The sequence below is a fragment of the Lynx rufus genome, unplaced genomic scaffold (assembly GCF_022079265.1).
Source record: "Lynx rufus isolate CCGP_SWC_20201006 ecotype Redwood Valley unplaced genomic scaffold, mLynRuf1.p SCAF_7, whole genome shotgun sequence".
Classification (NCBI taxonomy): Eukaryota; Metazoa; Chordata; class Mammalia; order Carnivora; family Felidae; genus Lynx; species Lynx rufus.
This window is the reverse complement of record NW_025814889.1, coordinates 126,548,911-126,572,377: the sequence shown is the minus strand read 5'-3', so window position 1 is coordinate 126,572,377 and position 23,467 is coordinate 126,548,911. Positions and strand designations below refer to the sequence as shown.

At 36.3% G+C, this 23,467-nt stretch overlaps 1 protein-coding gene and 1 pseudogene across 1 annotated transcript in view; both read left to right on the top strand.

Moving 5' to 3' along the window:
• CRY1 (cryptochrome circadian regulator 1) overlaps positions 1-18,914 on the top strand; it is a 92,285-nt gene extending 73,371 nt beyond the window's left edge. The window contains exons 3-13 of the mRNA XM_047066539.1: positions 4,050-4,192; positions 7,406-7,590; positions 7,986-8,074; positions 8,855-8,995; positions 9,077-9,388; positions 11,384-11,535; positions 11,772-11,974; positions 12,081-12,176; positions 17,069-17,140; positions 17,217-17,320; positions 18,270-18,914. Of these exons, the coding sequence (XP_046922495.1) occupies positions 4,050-4,192; positions 7,406-7,590; positions 7,986-8,074; positions 8,855-8,995; positions 9,077-9,388; positions 11,384-11,535; positions 11,772-11,974; positions 12,081-12,176; positions 17,069-17,140; positions 17,217-17,320 (1,497 nt within the window). The 3' untranslated portion in view covers positions 18,270-18,914. The remainder of the gene's footprint in view (positions 1-4,049; positions 4,193-7,405; positions 7,591-7,985; positions 8,075-8,854; positions 8,996-9,076; positions 9,389-11,383; positions 11,536-11,771; positions 11,975-12,080; positions 12,177-17,068; positions 17,141-17,216; positions 17,321-18,269) is intronic.
• Positions 15,552-15,677, top strand: LOC124502843 (uncharacterized; annotated as a pseudogene).
• Positions 18,915-23,467: the final 4,553 nt, after the last annotated feature.

Here is a 23,467-nt window from a genome sequence, read left to right as displayed (position 1 = left end):
CGTGACCTGGCTGAAGTCGGACGCTTAACCGACTGCGCCACCCAGGCGCCCCTGATGTTGTCTGTTTCTTGACTGAATCCTGATTGATTTCAGTCAACAAAGCCAAAAACTGGATCTTGAAAAGATTGAATTGATAAACTTCTAGCAATATTGATCAGGGTGAAAAAGGGAGAAAATTTCTATCATAGCATTTCTATCATTCTTTATCAGGAATAAAAAAAGGGGGCTATCACTAGAGATTCTCTAAACTTCAAAAGTATTATAAAGGATGTAAACATGATGCCAATAAATTAGACAACCAAGATGAAATGAAAAATTTCTTGAAAGTACAAGTTACAGAATTCTCAGAAAAAGAAAAAAAAGGAAAAGTGAATAGTCCTTTATCTCTTAAAGAACTTGAATTTATAATGGAAAACCTTTCCATAAATAAAACTCCAGGCCCAGAATGGCTTTAATTGTGAATTCTATCATGTATTTGAGAAAGAAATCATACCAATTTTACAGTACTTCTCAGAATATATGGGGAAATATTGGGAACACTTCCCCAAAACATTTGTTTTATGAAAACAGCATAATTCTAATACCATACTCTAATATCAAAACCTGATAAAGAGATTTTAAGGAAAAAAAGGGGGGGATAGCCAAATGTCTCCCAGAAACAGACTCAGATATTCTTAATAATATATTAACAAATTGAAATTAGCAATATTTTTAAACAATACTACATCATGATCCAGTGAGGTTTATTCCAGGAATACAAAACTGGTTCAACATTATAAAAATTAAAATAATTCTTCCTAGTAATAGAATAAAGGAAAATATATTATGATTATCTCAATAGATGAAGAAAAAGCATTTGACAGGATTCAACATTGATTTATGATTAAAAATACCTTTAAACTAGGAATAGAAAATTTGTAAGTGTTAATTTGATAAAGGTTGTCTATAAGAAAACATAACTAATGTCATTCTTAATGGTGATATATTGAGTACTTTCTGCCTAAGATAAGGAGTAAAGCAAGGATATGTACTTTTACCACTTACTGAAAGCTAACCAGTGTAATTGGGAAGGAAAGAGAGTAGATAGTTAGCTTACTAGCTTATTACCCTCTTCCCCATATTTCCTATCATAGCATTATATTTTTTTCTAATAGTACTTTTTAAATTTATCTCCAGATTATCAATCTTCCTCAGTAAGCTCCAGGAAGGAGGGACCTAGTGTTATATCTGGCCTGTATTAAGAATTATAGTATTTGACGTATGAGTGAATACATTTAATGTTTGGGGAACCTTCTCTTCTGTATCTTTTCATATTTATTGTGGAGAGATAATCACTAATTTATCCCCAGAGAAGAAGTTAAAGATTTCATTGGTGAGTTTAGTAGAAGGACCTAGGTGAGCATAGCTCAGATTGTACCTTTTCTTCACTTGCTAAGAACACATATCCTATTCTCTTCTCCTGAGCCATAAATTTTATAGGGGAGCCCCCATTGCAGGGAAGGTGTTGCTTATCATTGGGTGGGTAAATCTGTTTTATTCAGGGATGAAATATTCTCAAGCTTACCTGCCCATAAACCTAGTATGTTTTCTCCAATTCTTCTTTACTAGTAATGGGGTCTATATTTTGATCTTTAACTGTGATTTATGTTCCCTTCCTTTACAAGGAAAAAGGGAAGGGAGTGTTACTGAGTCATCTTAAACTCTATCATCTATCTAAAATCTAAAAACTTATTTATAAAAAAATCATAGAGGGGTGCCTGGGTAGCTCAGTCGGTTAAGTGTCCGACTCTTGCTTTTGGCTCAGGTCATGATCTCATGGTTTGTGGGATTGAGCCCCATGTTAGGCTCAGCACTGACAGCATGGAGCCTGCTTGGGCTTCTCTGTATCCCTCTCTCTCTCTGCCCCTCTCCTACTCATGTTCTCTCTCTCACTCAATAAGTAAACATTTAAAAAATCATAGAATTTTTAACTACTACTTAGGAAGAAAAAGTTGTAACATAAAAGGCAGAGAAAGGTTGCTATCATTAAAATATAAGGAGCTCTTACAAGTCCAAAGAGAAAAATTCATTGCCATAGAAAACCAAGCAAACATAAGCTGCAACTCACAAAAGAAGAAATATCCGAATGGCTAGTAATAATAGCTGCCATTCATTGAGGACTTACTGTATACTATGTCCTTAACAATTTACTTGCATTATGTCATGTAAACAGTAACAATGTTTTTTTTGTTTGTTTTACTGTAGCAAATACATAGTTTTTATTATATGCTAGCTACTCTAAGCACATTACTTACAATCTACCTATTTTATAAACGAGGAAGCAGGCAGGAGGAGTTTAGCCATTTGTGCAAATAGTTGAGCCAGTCTTTTAACTCAGGAGGTCTGAGTTTAGAGCCTATGTGTGGTTTTTTTTTTTAACATTTATTTTATTTTTGAGAGAGTGGATGTGTGTGTGCATGCGTGAGGGAAGGACAGAGAGAGAGGGGGACAGAGGATCCAAAATCAGGCTCTGTGCTGACAGAAGAGAGCCTAATGCAGGGCTCAGACTCACCAACCATGAGATTGTGACCAAGCTGAAGTCAGAAGCTTAACTGACTGAGCCACCCAGGCACCCTTAGATCCTGGGTTTTTTAAAATGCTACTTTATACTTCTTGTCCATAAAACAAAGAAATATAATGCTTTCCTACTCATTTTAATTTTATTTTTAAATTTCAAAAACAGTACGTGATTGTACTAACAAATGTGAACAGTGCAACTGTGTGTAAAATAAAAAATAATTATTTGCACTCCTAAATTCTACTCTTCAAAGGTAAAAGCTGTTGATCACTTGATATGCATTCTTCAAGGTTTTCAAGAAAATAAAATTTTAAAATTTTAAAAATTATTTTTCTGTTTATTCCATGTGTATGTATGTGTTAGTTTTTTTTTAAAAAAAACCTTTAACACATGCTATTGGCAAGTGTATGGGGAGCAAGCACTTTGGTGTACTGCTGATGAGAGTGTAAATTGGTACACTATATCTGGTGGAAAATTTGGTGTGTCTATAAAAATTTTAAATGTGCTTACCTTATCCATTCATTGTTTTTCAAGGGACTGTTTCTAGGAAAAATAGAACAAATGCCCCAGAATGTTTAAGATGAACGCATAAAGATAAGGATAGACACTGCATGGTTTATAGTAGCAATTTTTTTTTTTTTAATCACACCATTGGAAACAGCCCTTGTCTAAACTGTCCAGGTTTAGAGAATTAGTGTGTTTACTATATAATTAGTTAACTAATGGTAGAATTGCTGTTGATTTTTTTTTTCTTTGTAAGATATATCAGAGTAGATTTTAGAATTAAAAAGAAAAGCTACTACCCGCTGGGGAAATCAGTTAATTACCTGAAGTCACAGTCTCCACACTGAAAATCACTATAAGGAGATGTGTACATAACTTATCAATATAGCACCTGATACTCACTAAATATCTGGTATTATTATTACTATCTCTGTATCTCCACAGTTAGCATTTTTTGGTAATCAGAAATAACAAATTACAAAAGAGTACCTCAGCAAAGCATTGTGTATACCATATTAACTATCAAAGGTTTATGAAAGACCAATTCTTAGAATCAACAGACATAAATTCAGGTATTCTGGCTCTTTGTGAACATGGGCAAGTCCCTAAATTTTTAAAATAATCCTATCTGCCAAATGGAGATACCAACCAAAGAGGTAAACTGAGGATTATTTTGAGGAACAAATGTAAATTATTTGAAAAGTAGAGTGCTATACAAACACATTTAGTGTAGGAAGCTGGTTTTAAGCATATTATTAGATTGTCTAATGCCTAGTACAATGCTTGAAATCTAATCACTATACATTTCTTAACATATTTTTGAATTTATAAATTGTGTGGTTTCTTCCTGCATATTCAAAGTTTGATTTATGTATAATAATTTCATATGTAGAGTTTGAGCTTATCACTTTTTCCAGAATGTGTTGTTGTAATAGAAAAAATAATTATTAAAATTTGTGTACATTTTTGTCCGTTTTTCTTACTTCAGGAATGGAACATTACTAAACTTTCAATTGAGTATGATTCTGAGCCCTTTGGAAAGGAACGAGATGCAGCCATTAAGAAACTGGCTACTGAAGCTGGAGTAGAAGTTATTGTACGAATTTCACATACATTATATGACCTGGACAAGTAAGTTTTTCTTTTATTCTGGTAGAATATACATAACATAAAATTTGTTATCTCAACCATTTTTAAGCATACAGTTTAGTGGTATTAAGCACATGGACCAGTAAGTTTTAACCTGTGGGACTTAAGTTTGTGAAATGAAAATAACAACATACACATAGAATTGTGGGAGAATTAAATGAATGTATGTTAAGTCCTTAGACTTTTAACTGCTGTGATTTTTTATTTACTCAATGACAGATGCCAAAATTACAGGCACATTTAGTGCATAAGACAAAAATACTCAGAATTTCACTTTCAAAACTATTATGAGTATCACATAATTTTCCTTGACTGTTCTAACTCAACCTGTGGTCTTGCCTTTCAGGGCTCTTAGTAATATTAATCTCATAGTTTATATGATATAAAGCTATACTACGCTTTGATATGTTCAGTATGATTGTCTTAAATTATTTTATTTCATGCATGTATATCTTTTTTTAATGTTTATTTATTTATTGTGAGAGAGTTAGAAAGAACATTTACACAAGTGTGCAAACAGGGGAGGGGCAGAGAGAGAGAGAAGGAATCCCGGGGGGGCCTGATCCCATGAACCATGCATGACCAGAGCTGAAACCAAGAGTCAGATGCTTATCTAACTGAGCCATCCAGGTGCCTCTCCTGTATGTATACCTCATCTGGATTTTAATTTCAGATGCAAATTGTATGTAATACTACTTTGCATAGCTGTAGTCCTCTAAAATGTGGCATAATACCTTATTTCTCAAAGTGTATTTTTTTTTTAATTTTTTTTTTTTCAACGTTTATTTATTTTTGGGACAGAGAGAGACAGAGCATGAACGGGGGAGGGGCAGAGAGTGGGAGACACAGAATCGGAAACAGGCTCCAGGCTCCGAGCCATCAGCCCAGAGCCTGACGCGGGGCTTGAACTCACGGACCGTGAGATCGTGACCTGGCTGAAGTCGGACGCTCAACCGACTGCGCCACCCAGGCGCCCCTGTATTTTTTTTTAAATATCATTTCTTGGTGATGCTTTGTCCAAAAAAACTTCTGTGGTAAGTTTAAATTTAGAAAGTATTTATAGTCTTTGAATTTTGAAGGTTTATAAGATTCATTAGCGTACTAACTTTTGGGATACTGTCATCCTTACAAGTGCTGAACTTGAAATCTCATAATTTATGTACCTTTTAAATACTTTTTTAGTTCTTTACTCATTTTACCTAGTTAATAAAGCTAATTCTATAAGTTACATGAAAAACTAGTTAATTTTGTTCTACTTTTCCAAATGTATAAAAACTGTAGTTTGATTCAGGCAGGGGTCTTATTTGATATTAAGCCGAAAGTCATATATCTCTTATATATATATATCTTATTGTTTTTGGTGCAATTATAAATGAGATTATTTTCTTAATTTCACTTCCAAATTCATTCCATGAGGCCAGTTCAGCCTGATACCAAAGCCAGATAAAGACCAAAAAAAAAAAAAAAAAAGAACTACAGGCCAATATTTCTTATGAATATAGATGCAGAAATTCTCAAGAAAATATTAGCAAATCAATTTCAGCAATACATTAAAAAAATCATACATCACGATCAAGTGCAATTTATTCCAGAGATGCAGGGGTGGCTCAATATTCGCAAAAAATCAACATGATACATCACACCAATAAGAGAAAGGATTAAAACCATTATTATCATTTTAATAGATGCATAAAAAGCATTTTACAAAGTACAACATCCACTCATGATAAAAACCTTCTGCAAAGTAGGTCTAGAGAGAATGCATCTCAACATAATAAAGCCTTGTATGAAAAACTCATAGTCAACATTATATTTAATTGTGAAAAACTGAGAGCTTTTCCCCTAAAGTCAGGAACAAGACAAGGATATCCACTCTCACCGTTTTTATTCAACATAGTACTGGAATTCCTAGCCACAGCAATTAGGCAACATAAAGAAACAAAAGGCATCCAAATTGATAAAGAAGAAGTAAAACTCTTGACTATTTGTAGATGCCATGATACTGTATATAAAAATCCCTAAAGATTCCACCAAAACACTACTAGAACTGATAAATGAATTCAGTAAAGTCACAGGTTATAAAATCAGTGTGCAGAAATCTTTTTGCATTCTTATACACCATTAAGGAAAAATGGAATTTAAGAAGACAAATGAGCATAAGGAAAAAGAGAGGCAAAGCAAGAAACAGACTCTCAACTATAGAGAATAAACTGATGGTTACCAGAGGGGGAGGTGGCTGGGAGGATGGGTTAAATAGGTGATGGAGATTAAGGAGGACACTTGTGATGAACACTGGGTGTTGTATGAAGTGTTGAATCACTAAAGTATACACTTCAACCTAATATAATACAGTATGTTAACTAACTGGAATTTAAGTTAAAAACTTTGTAAAAATGTACTACATTTGGATTAAGGAAACCTTGATTTCCTATTTATTAGTTATGCAACCTTGACTAACTTATTTAACTCTTTCAGTAGGCTCTAGTTTTTGATCCATAAAATGAAGGAATTAGATTTTACAGTATTTCTTTATTAGGGCTAAATGTCAAGCAAATGGCCATTGTAAAAGAAAATAATTGGTTATTCCCAAATAGTGTCTGATCCAAACTACCATTGTCAAAGCTAATTTTTCTTTTTTCTATAACTTGATTGAGGCAATCAGTGATCAGAAGTGAATGTAAAATGTACATAAGATACATATGCTGACATTTTAAACAAATGCATGATAAGCACAATAGAAAATAGCAAGTGATTGTCACTACAGTAATATAGAATCCTAATTAATGAGACTTGCTTATTGCTCCTTGATACTGTATTGGTCTGGTTTAGTTTTTACTGACGATTAAGAGATTCTTTGAGCTGAGTTTTAATGTTTTTACCTTTTCATATGTATTATTTTTATGTTATTGCCTTTAGGCTAATTTAGTTGCTTGTTTTTTTCACTCATAGATGTTTAATGATACCCTTTGTCTTAAAGGTTTTGGTATTTGCATACTGTATATTTTTGACAAGTAGCAGATGTTTAAAAAATTGCGAGAATGGTTTTTAGATTCAATAACTACTTTAGTAATTTTCATGGTTGTATAAGGAGCTTACATCTGCCTAGAAGTCTTGAGTAATTAATTTTATTTTCTGATTTTAAGCCTTTTCAGAACTTACCAGCCAAATTATATTTTTATTTTACTTTGTTATTAGGATCATTGAACTCAATGGTGGACAACCACCTCTTACTTATAAAAGATTCCAGACTCTCATCAGCAAAATGGAACCACTAGAGATACCCGTAGAGACAATTACTTCAGAACTAATAGAAAAGTGCACAACTCCTCTGTCTGATGACCATGATGAGAAATATGGAGTCCCTTCACTGGAAGAACTTGGTAGGTGTAAATGGTAATAAATGCAGAGCTTAAGAGTTAATAAATCACTCAGAAAATCTCACTTCTAATTTGACATGTAAAGTATTTTGCATTAAGAGGGAAAGGAGAAAAAAATCTAAAAGAAACTCTTAAACTAAGAAGTGATAAATCTGTACATTATTTATGTGTTCTATAAATCTATCTGTGATCACCTTAAGATGTTCATCCTAAAGAATAGAGACCATGATGTATCCTTATATATGAGGAGTTATCCAGGGCCATCAATTCATTTTTATGCTACTGTCATAAATTATTCTGCAAAGTATTTTTTTCCTACCTGTTGCGGTTCAATAAAAATTATTTTAGTTCCAGAAGAATATTTTTTCTTTTTTCTTTTTTTTGTTTTTTTTTTTTAGGTTTTGATACAGATGGCTTACCCTCTGCAGTATGGCCAGGCGGAGAAACTGAAGCACTTACACGTTTGGAACGGCATTTGGAAAGAAAAGTATGATAACATAGATCATGCTTGTATTTCCAAACTGGCATCTAAAGAATAATTTCACTCTTTTTTAAAACCAAAAAGTAGACTGTTGAACAAGAGGAATTGAGAGAAATAGTTAAAACAGCACAGACCTAATTGAAAATTAACAACCATCTCTTCATTTAGATATTTTTTTTCCTCCTCTGCTGATTATTTCCTCTTTAGCTACTACCAATACTACCTCTTCTTTCTGTGTAAGCTGGTATCTGATGACCATAACTTTGAAGCTAAGATAAAGTTCTTCTATTTCACCTTTACCTCAGTGTCAAGGAGACAGGTTGAAAGTGCTCTCAGCTTCGTGTTAGGAATTTGAAGGTAATTTATTTCATATGGGTATGTGCTACACCAGGATGGCTAAAACAAAAGAATGCTTAATTGTATTCTGCTGTGTTTTTTATTAAAACATGATTGTGGCTGGGATAATAAGATATTATTCTCCAAGAAGTATGTAACATTTTTTTGTTTTTGTTTTTGAGAGAGGTTAGAGAGTGTGAGCAGGGGAGGGGCAGAGGGAGAAGGAGAGAGAATCTTAAGCAGGCTCCATGCCCAGCACAGTGCCTGAAGCGGGGTTTGATCTCATGACCATGAGATCATGACCTGAGCAGAAATCAAGAGTTGGACACTCAACCGAGCCACCCAGACGCCCCAGAACTATGTAACTTTAAAGAAATATATATCAGTTTTAAATACTCTTTAAAATGGAAAAGGCAATTAGTTAGCATAATTCTCTCTGTGTATTTTCAGGCGTGGGTGGCAAACTTTGAAAGACCTCGAATGAATGCAAATTCACTGCTTGCTAGCCCTACTGGACTCAGTCCTTATCTTCGATTTGGTTGTTTGTCATGTCGACTATTTTACTTCAAACTAACAGATCTCTACAAAAAGGTACTATCTAAAACTGAAGCTTGATTTTCAGAATACTTTTTTAAAAATTGCTTATAATACTTATTTGCATTTTAACCTTAGGTAAAGAAGAACAGTTCCCCTCCCCTTTCCCTTTATGGGCAACTGTTATGGCGTGAATTTTTCTATACAGCAGCAACAAATAATCCACGCTTTGATAAAATGGAAGGAAACCCCATCTGTGTTCAGATTCCTTGGGATAAGAATCCTGAGGCTTTAGCAAAATGGGCAGAAGGACGGACAGGCTTTCCATGGATTGATGCCATCATGACACAGCTTCGTCAGGAGGGTTGGATTCACCACTTAGCCAGACATGCAGTTGCTTGCTTCCTGACCCGAGGTGACCTGTGGATTAGTTGGGAAGAAGGAATGAAAGTAAGTATTCCACTAACTAATATGGTACAGTCTTACTTTGAAAGACTCTGTACTTTATTAAACAATTCCTATAAGTTGTCTATTATGTAGATTCGTTTATAGTCTAATTTTTTCAGTGGGTAAAGAATTTAAATCCCTAAAGAGGCACACTTTTGGAGAGCAGAATGGTATAATCAGATAGGAAAAATGTGAAAACTGGTTTGATTAACCTAAAGTCATTTCAGAGACTGAACCAGCCTAGCCATCAAGGGAACTATAAGGTTTAATAACACTCTGGACTTACTAGATTAACATATTTATAGGTGATTATTTCTACTACAAAAAAGGATTCACCTGGAATTCTTAGAAATATTGAATTTATATTGTAAAATTTTAAGCCTGTATGATTTTACTTCACTTCAAAATCACAGCTTTTTAGTAACCTAGTATGAAAGTGAAACATACTGCATTTTATGACATCATCTTGTGGTTATATGTAATAGGACTTGATTTACCTTCCTGTTTATAACATAACTTTCCCCTATCCAAGGACCATTTCTGATCCATTAAAAAAAATTTTTTTTAATGTTTGTTTATTTTTGAGAGTCAGGGTGCAAGCCAGGGAGGAGCAGAGAGAGGGAGACACAGAATCTGAAGCAGGCTCCAGGCTCTGAGCTGTCACCATGGAGCCCGATGCAGGGCTCAAACTCACGAACCATGAGATCATGATCTGAGCCAAAGTCAGACCCTCAACCAACTGAGCCACCCAGGCGCCCCATCTGATCCTTTTTTTGGGTTTTTTTTTTTTTTTTTTGCATCTCCTATATTTCCTAGTACAAAGTTGTACGTGAGGTAGATGTTACAGCAAACACTTAATGAATTTATAAAAATTCATTTTAACTTGGTCAAGGAATTCCAAATTTAAACTCTATAATGCTAGTGCATTTTTAAAGGTCATTTATATATATATTTATTTTATTTTATTTTTTTAATTTACATCCAAATTAGTTAGCATATAGTGCAACAATGATTTCAGGAGTAGATTTCTTAATGCCCCTTACCCATTTAGCCCATCCAGCCTTCCACAACCCCTCCAGCAACCCTTTGTTTGTTCTCCATATTTAAGAGTCTCTTCTGTTTTGTCCCCCTCCCTGTATTTATTTTTTGTTTCCTTTCCCTTATGTTCATCTTTTTTTTCTCTTAAAGTCCTCATACAAGTGAAGTCATATGATGTTTGTCTTTCTCTAATTTCACTTAGCATAAAATCCTCTAATTCCATCCACAAAGTTGCAAATGGCAAGATTTCATTCTTTTTGATTGCCGAGTAATACTCCATTGTCTATATATACCACATCTTCTTTATCCATCCATCCATCAATGGACATTTGGGCTCTTTCCATACTTTGGCTATTGTTGATAGTACTGTTTATAGTGCTATAAACATTGGTATGCATTTGTCCCTTCAAAACAGCATACCTATATCCCTTGGACAAATACCTAGTAGTGCAATTGCTGGGTTGTAAAATAGTTCTATTTTTAATTTTTTGAGGAACCTCCATACTGTTTTCCAGAGTGGCTGCACCAGCTTGCATTCCCATAAAGGTCATTTATATTTGAGTGCTCCCTCTATGTAGGCCAGTGGTACCAAGCTTCTAAAGTTTTGTTAGTGATTTATTTGGTAATATGTTTGCTTTCTCGAAAATGTTTACTGCTTTTTTCTTTCATTTTTTATTTGAATCGTTGACTTGAGTATTTTACTCTGGTCCCAATACCACCGGCAAAGATTAGAAAGGTGAATTCTATTCAGAAATTGACTTATATTACTGATATTTTTTTTTCCCTGAAATAACTCATTACAGAACAGAACATTGACAAAGAGGCTGACTTTAGAAAGTTTAATTTTATAGTTCTGTGCTAGATTTTCTTTTCCTTGACTTCTGATCTACAGAGACCTGGAAAATGGTTGCTTTGAGAATTATATGTGTACAAACTAATTGGTTACTGTTACTTCTGAAGGTATTTGAAGAATTATTGCTTGATGCAGATTGGAGCATAAATGCTGGAAGTTGGATGTGGCTGTCTTGTAGTTCCTTTTTCCAACAGTTTTTTCACTGCTATTGCCCTGTTGGTTTTGGTAGGAGAACAGATCCCAATGGAGACTATATCAGGTAAATCAAGGGTGATTTTTATTCAGTTTGGAATAACTAATCCAGGAAGAAATTTTTATGTTTAAGCAACACTTAAGGTTTTCCCCACTTATCATGGGCAGCAGAAATGAGGAGATGGGTAAACAAATCATTTAAATGGTATTAACTTGATTTTGATCATTCATAGCTAATAATTAGTTTGTTATAATTTGCTTATAGTTCATTTTATTAATAGTTTTTCTTCCTTCTCCCAAAAGGCGTTATTTGCCTGTCCTAAGAGGTTTCCCTGCAAAATATATCTATGATCCCTGGAATGCACCAGAAGGTATCCAAAAGGTAGCCAAATGTTTGATAGGAGTTAATTATCCTAAACCGATGGTGAACCATGCTGAGGCAAGCCGTTTGAATATTGAGAGGATGAAACAGATTTATCAGCAGCTTTCACGATATAGAGGACTAGGTATGTCAGCAATTACCTTTTGTTTGTTTCTTTGGCAGTTGTTTATGTGTACCTATCCTTGAATTTGATCTTGAGCATAACTTAATAGGAAATTTTTTCCCTTTAGGTCTTCTTGCATCAGTGCCTTCTAATCCTAATGGGAATGGAGGCCTCATGGGATATTCTCCTGGAGAAAATATTCCAGGTTGTAGCAGCAGTGGAAGTAAGTGAAAAGGAATTTTCTACACTTAGTAACATAGAGAGATTAATAATCAAATACATATTTATTGAATCCTCACTACATTTTTTAAAAATCTATCTTTTGTAATCTATCTTTGTATAGTAAGTTCTTTGTACACATACATACATGTGTATATACATGCACTCACACATGTATACCCTCATTTCATTAGTGACATTTTAGAGATGAAAAACATATTTACACATAGTAGAATTTAGGTCAAGAAGTTTTCTTGGAAGATTGTGGGGTGGATAGCAATTTGGGTAGGCAGATGAAGGAGAGAGCATTATGGACCTGGAAATGGGAGCAAGTGATTATGGAAAGATCCTGAGGATTTGACTTGCTATTAAAGCATTCTTCCCTCCAGTTTTTGTTCCATTTGAAAGGATTAGATACTTCTGAAGCATATCCATTTTTTCCCTCTACTTATCCTGTTTGTAGGCTTTTATCTTATAGTGTCTCACAAGGCATATCAAAGGTCAATATTCTATGTAACTTATATACAGATGTATTGAAGTATTTTTGTTCTTAAAATGAAACAAAGCATAATCTAATTATGATAATAATTAAAAAAAATTTTTTTAAATGCTTATTTATTTTTGAGAGAGAGAGAGACACACACACACAGTGGGAGCAGGGGAAGGGCAGAGAGAGAGGGAGACACAGAATCTGAAGCAGGCTTCAGGCTCTGAGCTGTCAGCACAGAGCCTGACATGGGCTTGAACCCACGAACTATGAGATCATGACCTGAGCCAAAGTCAGATGCTTAACCAACTGAGCCACCCAGGTGCCTCCGATAGTAATATGTTTTAGGTTTTATTTAATTTTTAATTTAATGTTTTTCCTTTTCTTTTTAATTTAGAGAGAGGGAGAGCCCAAGTGGGGCAGAGAGGCAGGCGGTGGGGAGGTGGGGGGGTGGTGCGGGGAGAAAGAGAGAGAGAGAGAAAGAGGGAGAAAGAAAGAATCATAAGCAGGCTCCGTGCTCATTGCAGAGCCCGACGTGGGGCTCGATTCCACAATCCTGGGACCACAACCTGAGGCGAAATCAAGAGTCGGATGCTTAACCAACTGAACCACCCAGCCACCCTATTAATTTTTAACTTAATTTTTTTCCACTAAGAATACCCATTCAGGGGCACCTGGGTGACTCAGTCAGTTAAGCATCTGACTTCAGCTCAGGTCATTATCTCACAGCTTGTGAGTTCGAGCCCCACATCAGGCTCTATGCTGACAGCTCAGAGCCTAAAGCCTGCTTTGATTTCTGTGTCTCCCTCTCTCTTTGCCCCTCCCCCACTCACACTCTGTCTGTCTCTCTCTCAAAAATAAATAAACATTTGGGGCGCCTGGATGTCTCAGTGGGTAAGCGTCCAACTCTTGGTTTCAGCTCAGGTCATGATCTTTGAGGTTTTGTGGGTTCAGGCCCCACATTGGTTTCCAAGCTGACAGTGCGGAGCCTGCTTGGGATTCTCTGTCTCCCTCTCTCTGTTCCTCCCCGACTTGTGCTGTCTCTGTCTCTCTCAAAGTAAATAAATAAACTTAAAAAAATTTTTTTTTTAAATAAACATTAAAAAAAAAGAGTGCCTAAGAAGTGACAGTAACAAGTGCTGTAAAGGATGTGTAGAGACTGGAACCCTCAAACGTTGTTGAGAGATGGGCTGTAAAATGTTATAGCCACTTTGGAAAAAGCTAAACATAAATTTAACTTACAACCCAGAAACTCCATTCCTAAGTGTCTGTCCAAAAGAAATGAAAACATGTCTACACGAAGACTTACGGAATCATAAGACTGTTTTCGATAGCTTCATTTATAATAAGTCAAAATGTACGTCCATGCAATGGAATATTAATTCATAAGAAGGAATAAAATGCTGGTACATGCTACATTATGGATAAACCTCAAAAATACTATGTTAAGTTAAAGAATCCAGACACAAAAGACCACATACTGCCCAATTCCACTTATATGAACTGTCCAGAAAAGGCATGCCTTTAAAAGAAACTAAGTTAATGGTTATCTTAGGTTTAGGGGTAGGAATGAGAATGAACGCAAATGGGCATGAAAATGTTCTAAAACTGGATTAGATTGTGGTGATGATTATACAACTCTGTAAATTTACTAAAAATTATTGTATACTTAAAACAGGTGAATTTTATGGTATGTAAATTATACCTCAAAACTGCTTAAAAAACTATTCACTATAGAGAACTTGGGAAATTCAGAAAAATAGAAAACAGCAAATAAAAATCACCCACAATTCCATCCACTAGAGACAGTCATTATTAAATTTTTGGTATGTTTCCTTTGAATACATTTTCTATGCGATTTTTCCCCCCGCAGTGTCTTTAAGTTCGAATTTTATGAGTGAAAAATCCTTTTGGTGCTATTGATAGTGTAACATAAGAGGACTGTGATCATACAAACTTTTTGCCCTCAGAAAACATGGGATTTTTAGAAATAAGAAATATGGGAGTTTGTTTAAAGCTATTTTCATTCTAAGATTTGTCATCTTATATAATCTTGGCATTCGAAATTTAACCACTGTAATGTCCCTGAAGATACAGTTAATGTGGGGATTTCTGATTTTTATAAGCAGCTATGCTAGTCATAAGCCAGTTGATTCAGCAAAGCTCTTTGCTCTACTCATTGTCTCTTGTACTGTTATTCTTGTGACAATATAACTTACTGCATTTTTTATGGGGAAGTTATAGGCAGTTGAGATATTCATCAATTTAGGGACTCAGGAAGAGTCTAAGTGCCTGCTTATCATTTAGCCTTCTAAAGAAATAAAATGCCATCTTAAGAAAATTCTGAATGTATTTATTGAACTTATTAATTTACCACCTCCTCTTCAAAAGTAGCCACTCTCCCAATTTCTAATACTATAATTTTTGCCCATTTTTGCACTTTATAGAATCCTATAGTTTGTAATCTTTTTTTTTTTTTTTTTTGGCCTGGCTGGTTTCACTCAGTATTTCGTTTATGAGATTATTCTCATTTATCTTAGAACTGGAAGAAGAATGAATTTGATTAACTTGAGAAAATGAGGTGACTAGTCTGTGATTTAGCCTACCTCTGTGAATCTTCCAGTAAAATTGACTTTTCCTTCTTCAGTGTCCCCACTGTGTGCTATAAAAACTTCCCTCCTAGAACCTAGTAACACTTATTTGTACTTAGTGATTTTATGTATCTGTCATCTACTTGACCGTAAATGCTTTGAAGACAAGACCTCATGTCTTAGTAATATTTGTATCCCTAGTACCTGTTATAGCCTTTAGCATAAACAAGCATGCAACAAATGTATAAAGTATGAATAAATATGATAGTTGAAAGTTATTTGTTGAAGCTTTCTTGATTCTATCGCTTCTCGGCCTTTTGGCTAAGATCAAGTGAAGTTTTCTTGATTGTAAAATATATGATATATATATATATATACACACACACATATAAATGGTTAGCACTTAACCACTTTAAATGTATAATTCAGTGGAATTAAGTCCATTCATGTTGTTACGTGAAGTTTTAAATAAATCTTGTACTGGGGCGCCTGGGTAGCTCAGTCAGTTAAGTGTCCAACTTCAGCTCAGGTCATGACCTCACAGTTTGTGAGTTCAAGCCCTGCATCAGGCTCTGATACTGACAGCTCAGAGCCTGGAGCCTGCTTTGGGTTCTGTGTCTCCCTCTCTCTCTGCCCCTCCCCCACTCACACTCTGTCTCTGTCTCTGTCTCGAGAATAAACATTAAAAAAAAAATTTTTTTTAAATAAATCTTGTACAATAATGGAAGGCGACAAGTATCACTATTAGGGGAAGCCCTGCCAATGGTACCATTCAGTGGTAAATTTGCCATAGTCCAGAGTCTGACCTTCAGCCTTAACAGCCTTACAAGTCCCAAGAACTGAGGGTTTTTAATTTAATTAGAGGTGACCATTCTGTGAAGGGCACACTAGAAGTTTAAAAATCAGGGCGATTGTTGTGATGAGCACTGGGTGTTGTATGTAAGTGATGAGTCACTGAATTCTCCTCCTGAAACCAATATTGCACTGTATATTAACTAAAATTTAAACGAAAAAATAAAAATCATGTGACTTAAAATATCAAGGAACACTAGTTCATTATTTATGGTGGAGGTATCCCTTTCCAATGATAGAAGGCTTCATCCCTGATCCACTTTCCCGATTTTGAGTACTTTGAAAAGCTGAATTCTTTATCCAGAGGAAGTTGATGAGCATGAAACTATAATAAAAAATAAGTATATTATCTTGCTCAGACCAAGGTAACCTCTCTGTAGGGGCTAGAATGTTCATATTTGTCCATTATCTAGACACACTGACAAAAATGTTTCTCTAGAACCTATTTCCTGGGCCAACCCATTCTCCTGTGACACTGGTTCTTTTTAGAAGGGTTGATACAATTGCTAGGTAACTGCCATGTTGTTTCTGAATTCTTGTGTGATTTGAATTGTTAAATTCTCATCTGGCAGGCCCTTATTCACTTATCTCCAAGGGCATATGTTTTGGACAGGCTCTGAGGGGAGAATGTGGAATAGAGGCACAAGAGGTGAAAGAAGGATATATATCTCACTGTTGCCCTATATTTTCCTTCTATGATCAAGTGTCTTGTTGTCATGCAGTAAATAAATGTTTTTTAGAAAATGATTATTAGTGATTTTGCCTTTGAGCCAAAAGTCAACATTTCTATGACCCTAAGTTTAAGTTTTCCTGATTTGAGCATATGGTTTTTGGTTCATATGAAGGATTGGGGTTTAGTCTGAAAAAGCATAAATGCCCTAATACAGTTACTAAAAATTGGATTTGTAGTCTTAATACATACAACTTAGAATTTAAATAATTTTACTGTGTTTTAAATACTAACAGGTTGCTCTCAGGGGAGTGGTATTTTACATTATACTCATGGAGACAGTCAGCAAACTCACTTACTAAAGCAAGGTAAGAATGAAGCATTTGAGCATACTGTTCTTTTTACCTTTCCTATCGTAAACATACATTTTTTTAAAATATGTAGGAAGAAGCTCCATGGGCACTGGTCTCAGTGGTGGGAAACGTCCTAGTCAGGAAGAGGATACACAGAGTATTGGTCCTAAGGTCCAGCGACAGAGTGTTAATTAGGTAAATATTTTAAAGCCTTATTTCTTGCTTTAGTGGAGTGTGTAATCAACATAAATTAAGACGGTTTCCAAAATAGAACTAATCTCTTTTTTCAAACTAGAGAAACTGAGGCATTAACTTTTCAGTAATTGTTACAAAACCATTTAATTATTAGACAAGAGAAGTGCATCTGTACTGGACAGAGTGCTTCACTCAGTTTTGAAAGTGATCATCTTAATTGATGATCTTTAAATTTGAAAAACTTATGATGTTGTGCTCAAGTTTTTTTCTCAGAAAAAGACATTTTTTTCATTTTCTTACTATGTGACCATGAGTCTAAAACAACCAAAGTGACTTTTTATTGTAGTAGTATTAATATAATCCCTTTATGAACTTTTCCCCACATCTTTGCCTCTTAAATGTTATAAGTTTCTTTTATGTATTGTGATACTTCTGAAATCTAAATTCTTTCAGGGAATAGTTTAATTTTTTAAAAAAACTGGCCCTTTTTTAGAGTTATCCAAAAAGCCGTGGCTATATTCAGTTGAATTGGATGTGACATATTATTTTATCATTTAAATTTACATGAAAAATATCTATACAGTACATTTGCCAGTTTTTAAAGACTTTTTTTTCTTCAGTTATCTTAAACTGTGTGCTTTTTTAAAAATTATTGCTAACTATACTTACAGTAAGTATATAATTGAGTAACGTATATAATTATTGAATCAATGTGATTGATGTGCACTGGAAACTAATATATTGTATGTCAGTTATACTTCAGTAATAATATATATATATATATATATAGACAGCAATAATAAAACATTTTAAATATTGCTGTTTTCTTAGTGCCAACCTAATTTAGATTGTAACTTTCTTGAAGATTAGTAAACACTCATCAATTTTTTTATCATTTAATTCCTTGAAATCAAACTTTACCCAGTTTCTTTTTCCCCTTAAATCACAGAAAACATTCAGGAAGAATACTGTTGCAGCTGAAATTGGTGGGGAGTTCAATACTTTTTTCAGTTAAATTATTTTAAAATGTCCTTCATTGATGGAAAGCAGTTACATTTTGAAATGCATTGTTTCTAATGACATTTCTGTAGTTTTAAACTTTTTAATGAATTTCACGTAGGATGAATGGTAATTTGTATATAAAGAACTTGATAAAAAATTTGCTTAATGTAAATAGAAATAGTCACAATTAGTATAGACCCATCAATATATTTTTGATAATTTTTCATGTATGGTAAAAGTTAAAGTGGCAAACTGATATCCTGATATAAAAATTAATGTTTTGAGTGTCAATGTGGGAAGATAGGAGGTTTTTAGACTTTCTTAAAAGACTTTGTTAAAATTTTAGGACAAAATTTTCTTGACATCATTGTTTGATCTAACTTTACACTCTTTGATAATAATGTTTTAGAAAATATGCGCCATCACAATTGGTAGTTACAGCCTCTGTTAACACAGACAATATGTTTTAAAGCTTCATGTATGCCTGTTTTGACGCAAATCTGTGGAAGTATCATGTGTTAAGTTCTCCTTGTCTCCCTTTGTTCATTTACAGCTAAGTGACTTTGTTATTAAAGTATATGCATATATGGAATCTTGTGTACTTGGTGGTGGTTGTTTTTTTCTTCTTTAAGTTTTTGTTTTAGTTAAGTGGGAGAGCATTGTTATATGAGATGTGATTACAAATTAGAGAGTCTATAAACCGCATGTAGCCATTCTGAATGAAGGAACAACTTCCAATATGTAGTAAAATAGTATTTTTCAAAATTATTCCAGATAAGATTACTATCTTCCAAATACTTTGTACTTTCAAAAATAGGTATCTGCAAGAAGGATTTAAAACCAAAGAGATTTTTTTCAGGTAATGGGGCTTGTAACTATGAGTTAGTCACTACAATTAATAATGTGGGCTCTGGAGTCAAAGGCCAGGCTCTGCAACTCATTAGCTTTGAGATCTTGAGCAAGTTATTAACCTTCTGTGCCTTCTTTTTTGTCTTTGAAATGGAGGGGAGAGTAGTATCTCCGTCATACTACATATGAAATGCTCGTGACAGTGCCTGGCACGCGGTAGGGAGCTCACTTAAGTGTTAGCTGCAGGGCTGCCGTGCTGTGTAGCTCCCTGGATTGTGTAGGGCACAGTCTGCTTAGCTGTATGCTCTAGCTCTGGGTAGCCGTCATTATTTTCATTACTATTATTATCCCATTCCTGTCTCTTGTAGGCAAGTTTTTGTCTTTTGGAATTCCAATCTTTTATTTTTTTATTTTCCCAGTCTTCAGTTGTGATAGATGTTCAGTGAGATAATTGTATCAAAAAGTAAAGAGTCATTTGAATCCAAAATCCAGAAACAGTAACATTTTTATATGATGAGCATTTTAAAAAGTATCCTAGATAGTGGATTAATACTAATTGATAAGGTCCATTACTGAGAAAAGAAAAAAGTATGCCTTATCTTCTTTCACCACTGTTAATAAGGAGTGATATTTTCGCTGTTTTTCATGATACTTGTATATAACAAGCTACTCTTTAGACCGGATTGTACTGTACAGCAATTGTACCGAGCAATTCATAGACCTAGGATTTACCATCACCATCCAGGGGAATAAAAGATTCCGTTTTAATGAGAATAAATATTTTAGTAAAAGAACATTGTTTCAGCATAGGCATTGATATTTTGTTTTAAACATAGGGCTATTTGGTTTTTAGGGGGTTTTTTGCAAAGCTTTTTCAGTTTGGTTTGAATTGTAAATAAAAAGAATCACTGAAAGGGAAAGACAGGTAGCAGTCGGTGTGTTCCAGTTGAGTAGATGTTTGAATGCAGTGGTTTCCCGTAACTAGAGGAGCTAGTGTTCTGAAAATCCTGCTTGTGGCTGAGGGATTTAAGGCCTTTTATTCATTCAAGAAATTATATCTTGAAATCTTATTACCAAACATGTTCTGTTCTAGCATCTTGGAAAAAATGAGTTGAGGAAACCAAGCTTTTGAAAGAACCTACATAAAGTCTTTGTTTTTACATTCACTTGAAATAAATTAGTAACTTGGGATATAAAAGACCAGTAACAGTATTATTTCTAATGCATCTCTTAAGTACTAGAAACTTTAGGATCTCCCCACAACTTCAAACATGTTTGTAATTTTTGTATGTGTGTAATATGCATTATACTGGCTTCTTTCCTCCGTCTCTCCATCCAAGTGTTGTTGTTGTTGTTTTCCCCCCTGGTTGTATTGTCCTAGAAATTCACTAAATATTTGGAATGGAAAAAACTTCAGGTAGCATTTAGTTATTATTACAGTTGACAGAGCTGACTTGGTCAGTTTCAAGTTTTGATTACAATGCACAGGGTAATAGGTATTACCATTTCTTACACAAGTCTGTGGAACCCTGGTACAAGCTAAGCTGCCAGCTCCCTAGTGTACATATCTGCTCCCTCCCTCCTGAGCAGTGACTGCAGCATGCAGTTGTAAGGCGCTTGAGTTTACTACATTCCTTGACTTCCTTCTCTTCTCTGTAACCTACTCCAATTCCTTTTCCTAAATGCAGTGAAACATTTTGTTTGGTCCGGACCCCAAATCCTTATATCGCAGGAAAAAGTGTTCAATAAAGCCATGAGTAATAGGATTTTATTTAAGGGTAACTCAGGGAAAGAAAGGTTACTGGACAATCACTCCCTGACCTCATCATATGCATTAGCTACTCATTTAATTCTAGAATGTCCTGGAGACCAAAGATGATCCTGAGAGAAGGAGCTAGGATTCTTGTTGCTAGTCTGTGTAATTTAAGGTGCAGATGTTGGTCCCTCTCAAAAAGCCTGTTGAGCACAAAGTGAATATTAAGGGTAGACTCAAATTAGCATTTTCTGAGTTCCTATCATGTGCCAAATATTGTTCATAGGAAAATAAATTCTTAAGTATCCACAAGGAGTTCACGAGGCGAGAGGGCAGTCTGGAAGAATTACAGTGGTGTGAGTTCAGGCTGTTAAAACTGTGCACGGTGTGCACAGACCTCCAGCCTGGGAAAATCACAGCTTTCCTGACTCCAGCTCTACACAGGAGCATAGGACAACTAGGCAGGGTGGGGGCACCCTGTCTTTGGAAACATTTAACTGTACTTGGGATTAATCATGTTATCGGTTGTTAATGTCTTTGTCTTCCACTGTCCTACATGTAAACTCCCATCAGGACAGGGAATGTACTTTTAAAACCCCCTTTGTCTTGTCCACCGGTGTCTTCTCATTGCGGTTTCACATGCTTGGCACTTAATAGGCATACCATAAATATTTGTTGATTGATAGATAAATGTGAGAATAAATGGGATGGACACTGAGACTGGCTTTAAGGAGAAATTAGTTTATAAGGTGAGCATCACAGGTAATAATTAGAATGGAACTGGACAGTTTGTCGGAAAAAACAAGTGTTCAGGTGAAAGCAGCAGGAGAGAGGCTTTTAAAGACGAATCAGACAGTCGCTGACTACTGGGGGAGGGTGGGAGGGGGGTAGCAGGGAGACTAGATATGTTCCAAAGAGGTTTGGGGGTTGTTTTGTTTTGACTACATTTCTTTTATAAATTAGTTCTTTCCTATGGAATTATTTTGGGAATTCTAAATGGCTATTGCTTAAAGACACAGCGGCTTCTGAATTCTACATTTTTTCTTATGGGCTGGTGACATTCCTCAAGGGACAAAACGACCGGAACTCCCGTTTCCTAAATGCTGGTAAGGAAAGGGTGTGAAAACAGCCGCAGTAATTGCTGGCTCCTGGCTCTGTTCCCTGGAAAGCTGATTCCCACGCTGGCAGGCCTCCTCCGCGCAGCCCCGCTTTGCGTAGGGTCACGTAACCTGTGTCCTGCGCCCTGATTGGTTGCGTTGGGACTCCGGGGACATACGTCTGCGAGCTCACGTCTGGCGGGGGGGGGGCCTCTCAGGTCTCCTGCTTCGTGATTGGCTGTGGGTAGAGGGGCTGGTGGCCTGGGTGGCACTCCTGAGGGAAATTCGCCGGCTTCTTGGGACCCTGGTCTCGGGACCTTGATCCTGTTCCCAGGCCTGGGGAAGACGGCCCACCAAGGGAAACCTTCGCGGGGTGGGGGGGAGGGAGGAAGGACGGAGCCAGAGACCCGGGACCGACTGTGTCTTCAACGGAGCGGACAGGTGAGTCCCAACCCCTTCTCCGCCCCTGGGGGTGAGCACCACCAGCATCGCAGGGGCCGACTGGCGGGGGCCGGGGGCTGGGGGGCCTTGGGCCGCGCACGGCGAAACCAGTCTCCTGTTCAGTTGCCCAACTCCGTCTGCCTGGCGGGGGTGGATGCCTCGGCGCCGTAGGTCAGAAGTTTCTCTGGAAACGCGCGGGCCCCACGAGATGGATGTGTGGCTGTGGATTATTGCCCAAGAGTCTTTTCCTTCGGTCCTCGTTTTTACCTATAAACACTGGGGTTAATTTGAAACTGTCAGCAGATCATACATGTTATAAAGGTAGAACTTAATTGAAATTACTGGTGTTGTAGAGGGGACTGTTAAGGATGAAAATTGTGCATTTCACTCCTCAGAAATGCTTCAGAATAGCCCACATTGTGACTTAACACACATTTGCTAAGAGCATTATTACTGTGTAGGGCACAGGGAAAGAGCTGTACCCTAGAACCAAGTTGTTGGGTTTAAATCCAAGGCCTGCCCTTTGTTAGCTGAGCAACCCTGGGCAAGTTACTTTACCTGCATCTGTTTCTTCATCTTTAAAATGAGTTGTTGGGGCGCCTGGGTGGCTCAGTGGGTTGAGCGTCCGACTTTGGCTCAGGTCATGATCTCATAGTTCATGAGTTCGAGTCCCGCATCGGGCTCTGTGCTGACAGCTCGGAGTCTGGAGCCTGCTTCGCATTCTGTGTCTCCCTCTCTGTCTACCCCTGCCCCACTCGTGCTCTGTCTCTCTGTCTCTGTCTCTGTCTCTCAAAAATAAACATTAAGGGGCGCCTGGGTGGCGCAGTCGGTTAAGCGTCCGACTTCAGCCAGGTCACGATCTCGCGGTCCGTGAGTTCGAGCCCCGCGTCGGGCTCTGGGCTGATGGCTCAGAGCCTGGAGCCTGTTTCCGATTCTGTGTCTCCCTCTCTCTCTGCCCCTCCCCCGTTCATGCTCTGTCTCTCTCTGTCCCAAAAATAAATAAAC